General features: G+C 40.6%; 1 protein-coding gene across 1 annotated transcript; it reads right to left on the reverse strand.

Annotated features, from left to right (window-relative positions):
• Window positions 1–7,306: 7,306 nt before the first annotated feature.
• LOC123084066 (uncharacterized) lies at window positions 7,307–7,824 on the reverse strand. The gene is made up of 3 exons (XM_044505861.1): window positions 7,655–7,824; window positions 7,471–7,570; window positions 7,307–7,384 (listed from the first exon to the last, which is right to left on the reverse strand). The coding sequence occupies exons 1-3, from the start codon at window positions 7,822–7,824 to the stop codon at window positions 7,307–7,309; spliced, it is 348 nt and encodes a 115-aa protein (XP_044361796.1).
• Window positions 7,825–8,537: the final 713 nt, after the last annotated feature.

Consider the following 8,537-nt stretch of genomic DNA (forward strand, 5'->3'; position numbering starts at 1 on the left):
TGATGTATGGCTATCCTATGATGTTTGAGTAGATCTGTTTTGTCCTAATGGCTATTTGATGATCGTGATTGGTTTGAGTTGTATGTTTTATTATTGGTGCTGTCCTATGGTGCTCTCCGTGTCGCGCAAGTGTGAGGGATTCCCGCTGTAGGGTTTGCAATATGCTTATGATTTGCTTATGGTGGGTGGCGTGAGTGACAGAAGCACAGACCCAAGTAAGTAGGTTGTTTGAGTATGGGATAAAGGGGACTTGATGCTTTAATGCTATGGTTGGGTTTTACCTTAATGAATCTTTAGTAGTTGCGGATGCTTGCTAGAGTCCCAATCATATAAGTGCATATGATCCAAGTAGAGAAAGTTTGTTAGCTTATGCCTCTCCCTCAAATAAAATTGCAATAATGATTACCGGTCTAGTTATCGATTGCCTAGGGACAAATAACTTTCTTGTTGACAAAAGCTCTTTACTAAAACTAATTTAGTAGTGTCTTTATCTAAACAGCCCCTAGCTTTTATTTACGTGTTATTTACTTTCTTGCAAGCTTACCCAAAAACACCTACAAAGTACTTCTAGTTTCATACTTGTTTCCGGTAAAGCGAACGTCAAGTGTGCGTAGAGTTGTATCGGTGGTCGATAGAACTTGAGGGAATATTTGTTCTACCTTTAGCTCCTCGTTGGGTTCGACACTCTTACTTATCGAAAGAGGCTACAATTGATCCCCTATACTTGTGGGTTATCAAGACCTTTTTCTGGCGCCGTGGCCGGGGAGCAATAGTGTGGGGTGAATATTCTCGTGTGTGCTTGTTTGCTTTATCACTAAGTAATTTTTATTTGCTGTTCTTAGTTGTTTCCTATCTTTAGTTATGGGTAGGAAACGCAAAATACCTAAAAACTTAGTTGTACCTACTGAACCAATGGTTGAAGAACCAATCAAAATCTATCACACTGCTGAAGCTTATTACTTGGATCATCTTCGATCCCTATGTGCTCGTGTTGAAACCCCAACTAGCTTAGTTGAGGGCAAATCTTTAGATGAGCATTCTTGTTATGTGCGACACCGTATATCTCAAAAAGGGAAACTTTTACAGCATCAAATTAATACTATGCAATCCTATGCTTCGAATTTATGTTATTATTATGATTTTACTTGTTGTTCTGAAAACCCTAAGAAACACCTTCCCTACCAATGTGAGTTTAGTGATAATGGAATCGTATCTTCGTATGCTAAAGGTGCTTATAGTTACTATGATGTTCAACAAATTGAAGAATTTGTTGCTTTTAAGGGTGCTTTTGAAATTGCTTCTTTGGTTGAAAAGTATGATGCTACTCTTTACAAATCTCAAAATTTTGCCATACTTGAATATTGTTATGAGAATTATGCTTCTAATGCCTATGTTAAACAATATATTGAGGAGTACTCCGCTGCCCAAGAAGAAACTAATATTTTGCAGGAGTCTATGGAAGAAGAAATTGATGAAACTGTGAGCTCATTGGATGAAAAAGATGATGAGGAGAGCGAAGAACAAAAGGAGGAAGAGCGGATTAGCTACCTGTGCCCACCTTCTAATGAGAGTAACTCTTCAATGCATACATTGTTTAAATTCCCTTCGTGCTTACCGAAGGATGATTGCTATGATGACTGTTATGATCCCGTTGATTCTTTTGAAATATCCCTTTTTGATGATGCTTGCTATGCTTGTGGCCAAGATGCCAATATGAATTATGGTTATGGAGATGAACTTGCTATAGTTCCTTATGTTAAACAAGAAATTGTTGCTATTGCACCCACGCATGATAGTCCTATTATCTTTTTGAATTCTCCCAATTACACTATATCGAAGAAGTTTGCACTTATTAAGGATTATATTGATGGGTTGCCTTTTATCGTTGCACATGATGATTTTGATAAATATAATATGCATGTGCTTGCTGCTCCTACTTGCAATTATTATGAGAGAGGAACTATATCTCCACCTCTCTATGTTTCCCACACGATAAAATTGCAAGATAATGTTTATACTATGCATTGGCCTTTACTATGTGTGCATGAATTGTTCTTTTATGACATGCCGATGCATAGGAAGAGAGTTAAACTTCGCCATTACATGATATATGTTGCTTTGTGCTCACTACTAAATTAAAAATCATTGTTAATTAAAATTGGCTTTGATATACCTTGGGATCCGGGTGGATTCATTACTTGAGCACTATATGGCTAGCTTAATGGCTTTAAAGAAAGCGCTGCCAGGGAGACAACCCGGAAGTTTTAGAGAGTCATTTATTTCTTTTGAGTGTTTTTATATAGTTTAAAAACAACAAAAATAAAGAGGGGAACCCAAAACTTTTTCAAAAAGGAAAGCGAAAGTGAGAGAGACAAGCATTGTTGAAGTGGGAGCTAGCCTTGAACTTTGTTAATGCTCACGGCAACTTTGTGAATCTTGATTACAGAAACTTTTCAACAAAAATAATTATCCCCTTGTACAATTCCATTGTATTATAAAAATAATGTGCCAAGGTTTGCCTTTAGGATGGTTAAAAAGCTTGTTGGTTTGTGCGGTGCAGGACAGAAACTTTGGCTGTAGTGCATGATTTTTAGTTTTTTACTGGAATGTCAAATGGTTCTGATTCTTTTTGCACTATCTTTCTGTACAAATTGTTTATTTTTACTAATTTTGGCATAATGTTTCAACTACCATAAGTATGGTGAATGTTCAGATTGCTACAGACTGTTCTGCTTTAGACAGATTCTGTTTTTGATGCATAGTTTGCTTGTTTTGATGAAACTATCAATTCATACCAGTGGATTAAGCCATGAAAAAGTTATATTACAGTAGACACAATGCAAAAACAAAATATGAATTGGTTTGCAACAGTACTTAGAGTAGTGATTTGCTTTATTATACTAACGGATCTTACCGAGTTTTCTGTTGAAGTTTTGTGTGGATGATGTGTTCGATGATTGAGAAGGTCTCGATGTGAGAAGAAGGAAGAGAGGCAAGAGCTCAAGCTTGGGGATGCTCGAGGCACCCCAAGTAAATATTCAAGGAGACTCAAGCGTCTAAGCTTGGGGATGCTGGGGAGGCATCCCCTCTTTCTTCAACAAATATCGGTATGTTTTCGGATTCTTTTCGTTCATGCGATATGTGCAAGTCTTGGAGCTTCTTTTGCATTTAGGTTTTTATTTTTATTTTTATATACCATGCTGGTATGAGATAGTCCTTGGTTGATTTATAGAATTCTCTTTGCACTTCACTTATATTTTTTGAGTATGGCTTTATAGAATGCTTCATGTGCTTCACTTATATCATTTGAAGTTTGGATTGCCTGTTTCTCTTCACTTAGACAACCGCCATTTGTAGAATGCTCTTTTGCTTCACTTATACTTGTTAGAGCGTGGGCATATCTTTTGTATAAAGAATTAAACTCTCTTGCTTCACTTATATCTATTTAGAGAGATGACAGGAACTGGTCATTCACAGGGTTAGTCATAAAATCCTACATAAACTTGTTGATCGCTGAATATGATATGTTTGATTCCTTGCAATAGTTTTGCGATATAAAGGTGGCGATATTAGAGTCATGCTAGTTGAGTAATTGTGAATTGTAGAAATACTTGTGTTGAGGTTTGTGATTCCCGTAGCATGCACGTATGGTGAACCGTTATGTAACGAAGTCGGAGCATGATTGGTTTATTGATTGTCTTCCTTATGAGTGGCGGTCGGGGACGAGCGATGGTTTTTTCCTACCAATCTATCCCCCTAGGAGCATGCACATAGTACTTTGTTTCGATGACTAATAGATTTTTGCAATAAGTATGTGAGTTCTTTATGACTAATGTTGAGTCCATGGATTACACGCACTCTCACCCTTCCACCATTGCTAGCCTCTCTAGTACTGTGCAACTTTCGCCGGTACCATAAACCCACCATATACCTTCCTCAAAACAGCCACCATACCTACCTATCATGGAATTTCCATAGCCATTCCGAGATATATTGCCATGCAACTTTCATCATCATCATATAAATGACTTGAGCATTCATTGTCATATTGCTTTGCATGATCATAAGATAGCTAGCATGATGTTTTCATGGCTTGTCCGTTTTTTGATGTCATTGCTACGCTAGATCATTGCACATCCCGGTACACCACCGGAGGCATTCGTATAGAGTCATATCTTTGTTCTAGATATCGAGTTGTAATATTGAGTTGTAAGTAAATAAAAGTGTGATGATCATCATTATTAGAACATTGTCCCATGTGAGGTTATCAAAATAAAAGTGGCCAAAGAAGCTCCCCAAAAAAAGAGAGAGAGGCCAAAGAAGCCTACAAAAAAAAAGAAAAACAACAAAAACAAAAAAAAAACAAAAAATGAGAGAAAAAAAAGAGAAGGGGCAATGTTACTATCCTTTTACCACACTTGTGCTTCAAAGTAGCACCATGTTCTTCATATAGAGAGTCTCTTGAGTTATCACTTTCATATACTAGTGGGAATTTTAATTATAGAACTTGGCTTGTATATTCCAACGATGGGCTCACTACTAGGGAAAAGCCTAGCAGCAGCGCGGGTTTTAGGCCTATCAGCAGCGCGGGTACCCACGCTACCAATAAGGCGCTACAGCTAATAGTTACTAATAGCGTGGGTTGAAGCCGCGCTACTACTAACAAAGTTAGTAGTAGCGTGTGCCACCCACGCTACTGCTATTTAGTACCCGCGCCACTACTAACAAAATAGTAGCAGCGTGTCCATACTACCAACGCTACTAGTATCCTAAATACTAGTAGCGCGCAGTCTTTTCCCACGCCACTACTAACTAATTTATAATTAAAAAAATAAAATCCACCAATTCCATTTTATGCATACAGTTCCCAGTAAACACAACAATAGTGAGCACTGTTGGGCTCCTATTTCATGGTTAACCGGAAACCGAAGGAAATAAATCAGCCAAAAAACCTCATTATGCATTGCAACTCACAAATGACCACTTCAAAGAACATGCAAGTATCTACGTCATTAACAATTGCAAACATAAGTTTCTTTTTACTACAGTTGTTGTATGTACTATCACACAGTTCCTCATTCTGTTCTCACTCAATAATAAGAAAAATGAAAAGAAAAGATAGAGATAATCTGCTGCAATTGCACTTCGGTGTCATGGATTCAGTCTGCCGCTTCAACATCTCATTATCCGGTAGCACTCTGTCGCTATCTTCTACCTATGAATAAAAACAGACCTTGTCAGAGAAGCAAATGTGAAACCTTATTACAACATGTATGCTAAGTCGCTAACCCATAGAGACAGCTAGAACAAATGTGGAAACTTCCCACGTTGCCGAGTAAGTATATTAACTAGACAAAGTTAGATGACAGTGAAGCTTAAAGCTGCAGTAAGAAATATTAGATATACACATTTTGAAAATCAACCTCAGAAGTGGATACTCTAGTAGACCTGCAAGAGCAGATATGGTAGTAACCAAAATCCTATAAAGATTCGAGGTTAAAGATTATAAATCCAATTTGTCATTAGCATAAAAATATTAGTTCCATGAAGAAGTTTGTCATGAGATATTTTCTAGTGTTTCTAAGACAGTGACTGAAACATAATGAAAGAAGACATGTTTCTGCATTTTAATTAGGGGGAGCTTTAGTTCTAAAATACTGGAACTGTGACTGAATGGTCATATATACTATTAGAAAAACAGACCAAAATCCCCGCAGAACAAAACAGACCAAAAAAATTAACTTCCTACTTACAGTGGCAAGAAAATCTTATATGAATGTGTTATAATAAATAATGCTAACCATGAAGTCTTCTTCCATATAACAAAGGAACAACATTCTTAATTAAATTTAACCCTGGCAGAATACTTGGTTATCCAGTGCAAAATGGTTGCCTTTTAAACTATGGAACACAAAGAATCATCATTAGCCATCAATGCAAATCAGCTTCTCTCCATAGAGAAGAGAAGACGTCTTGGTCTCTTGGATGCATGAAGCACACCGTATATGCTAATCTGATCAGAGCATTTTCTTTTTCAATTTAATCGCGCAATGCCAACATCCCAGCCATAGATGTTTTGTTTGTGTATGAATAGTACAATGTTTTCTTTTCAATTTACTGAGCAAAGTTTAAGGTCCATAGGCTCCTGTGTATCCTGTGGAACACAGAATTCTACATTGATTGAACAAATTGACATTTCAACATTCCTAGAGGCATTGTTGCAAACACCTTGCGAGCGAGCTCAGAGCGTGCACCTGCTGCATAGACTAGACTAATCTAATCGCAAGCCGTCCTACTACTAGCAGTTCAGCAGAAGGATCCTACTAGTTCATCTACTAAACTTACATAAACTAAATCTTACTAGCTCAATCAGAATACTATGGTTTCTACAAAACTGTACTTTTGAGTACTGTGAGGTGTTTGCCTAAACCAACAAAACTGTACATTTGTAGCACTCATTTGCTCATACAATCATTCAAAATTCAGAAGTAGAAATAGAAGCTTATGCAGTTGCCGATCAACCGTAGCTAATGGACTATAGAATTCACTGCTCCTCACTTGTGATAAATTAGGCTAAAAAATTGCATGTTCAATTTTGCATCAACCGAACTTAAGAGAACGGAGAAACCGGACCTTGGGCTGTAGCTCTTGGCGACGTATCTCCCGACACCAGGGTTTATCCGCACAATCCTCCGGATTGAGTCATCGGTGTCATTAGCATATCCCACCCACCAACCTACCTGAAAATGAAATTGGCTAGAGTCAAACCCAACAACGCGTGCTGCAGGATGGCATCAAAAGCCCACTTGATGGATTATCTAGTGTTTACAACTTTGGCCATATCTGGAACAGACATGTGTGTATTCTTTTGCATATATAAAGGATCGAACAACAGAGGAATTATCACTAGCCATGGTTTGTTATTACTTATATTAGGACCAGCACCTTACTTATATTACACCTCATGGATAGTTGTTCAGCAAACAGAGACCACGCTTTACATGATGATGTCCCCTTTTTGCTGAGCTTTTACAAAAACAGGTACTCACATTTGACATAATTTCTCATCTTTAGATGCCAATCCCTTTTGCTGGATGTTTATTATATATACAAAATAGCACAACGGTACACACGCAACTGGGACGATCATGTTTAGGTACAAATATACTTTGCTGGGTATTAAGGAGCACCATGGACTAGAATTCCTAACTGAAGATTCACAAAATCAAGACCAGCATGAAGCTAATTGAGCACTTGGACTAGAACAATGCACTCACACATGGGCGAAAGCTAATGAGGCAAGAGCTTACGACAAGATGTATGTCCAGAACTGCTTGTCCTTCATGTGGCATGGGCACAGATCATAGCGGACCTTAGCGAGTTCCTGCAGGGATCACAAATTACAGTTTGAGACCTGAGAGCCATCTCTGTCTTGGGCGAAGTGGAGGACGAGATCCGCGGGAGACCTACCTTGGCTCTGGCGAGCACGAGGACGGCGTGCCGCTGCTGCCAGTCCGAGAGCTCGGCCGCCGACTCCGCGGATCCTCCTGTGACAAAGCATAGCACCGCCAGTAATCGAGAGGGAACTAGCAGGGGAGCGGAATCGAGAAGGGAGGAAGGAGGGGGTGCCTTGGTGGAGCTGGAGGGGAACGACTTGAAGGCGTCGGGGGAGAGTGTCCGGAGGAAGTCAAGGAGCTGCGGCGTGACGCCGAGCTCCTCCGCGTCCTCCTCCTTCCCCTCCGCGGCGGAGGGTTTGCTTGGGCCGGTTCCGCCGCTGCCGCCGGCTCGGCAGTGGAACGGCCATGGGAACGAGGAGAAGGCCATCGGCGGGCAGGTGGGCTAGGACGGGATGCGTCCGGCGACGGTGATATGATGGATACGAGATTCGTCGGCGAGCTCGCTGGACTGGGGGGGAGGGGAGGGCAGCGGCGCGAGACGGGGAGCGGCGGCCACACGGCCGCCGGCGTGGCACACGCAGCGGGGGATGGAGGCGGAGGGGATCTAGATCAGGCGTTGGTGGATTTTTTTAGACAGACATGGGTTGAGTGGTGTGGGACGGTTGCGGGTGGGAGTGTATCCGGCGGGGGTGGGTGGCGTGGGAGACTAGTAGTAGCGTGGATGTCTGACCTGCGCTATGGCTATCCACGTAGTAGTAGCGTAGGTTTTACAACCCGCGCTACTACTACGGCTGGTCCCGGGAGGCACGGTGGAAATAACTTAGTAGTAGCGAGGGGTAAAAACCCACGCTACTACTATCAGGTTATTAGTAGCGCGGTTTTCTCAAGCTCGCTACTGCTAATTAGCAGTAGCATTTGTTTTTAAACCGCGCTACTGCTAAGATTCTGTGTATAAGGTTTTCCCTAGTAGTGCGCTTCCTCAAATGCCCTAGGTCTTCATGAGCAAGCAAGTTGGATGCACACCCACTTAGTTTCAGTTTGAGCTTTCATATACTTATAGCTCTAGTGCATCTGTTGCATGGTAATCCCTACTCCTCACATTGATATCTATTAATGGGCATCTCCATAGCCCGTTGATAC

The sequence above is a fragment of the Triticum aestivum genome, chromosome 4A (genome assembly GCF_018294505.1).
Source record: "Triticum aestivum cultivar Chinese Spring chromosome 4A, IWGSC CS RefSeq v2.1, whole genome shotgun sequence".
In the NCBI taxonomy this organism is placed as follows: domain Eukaryota; kingdom Viridiplantae; phylum Streptophyta; class Magnoliopsida; order Poales; family Poaceae; genus Triticum; species Triticum aestivum.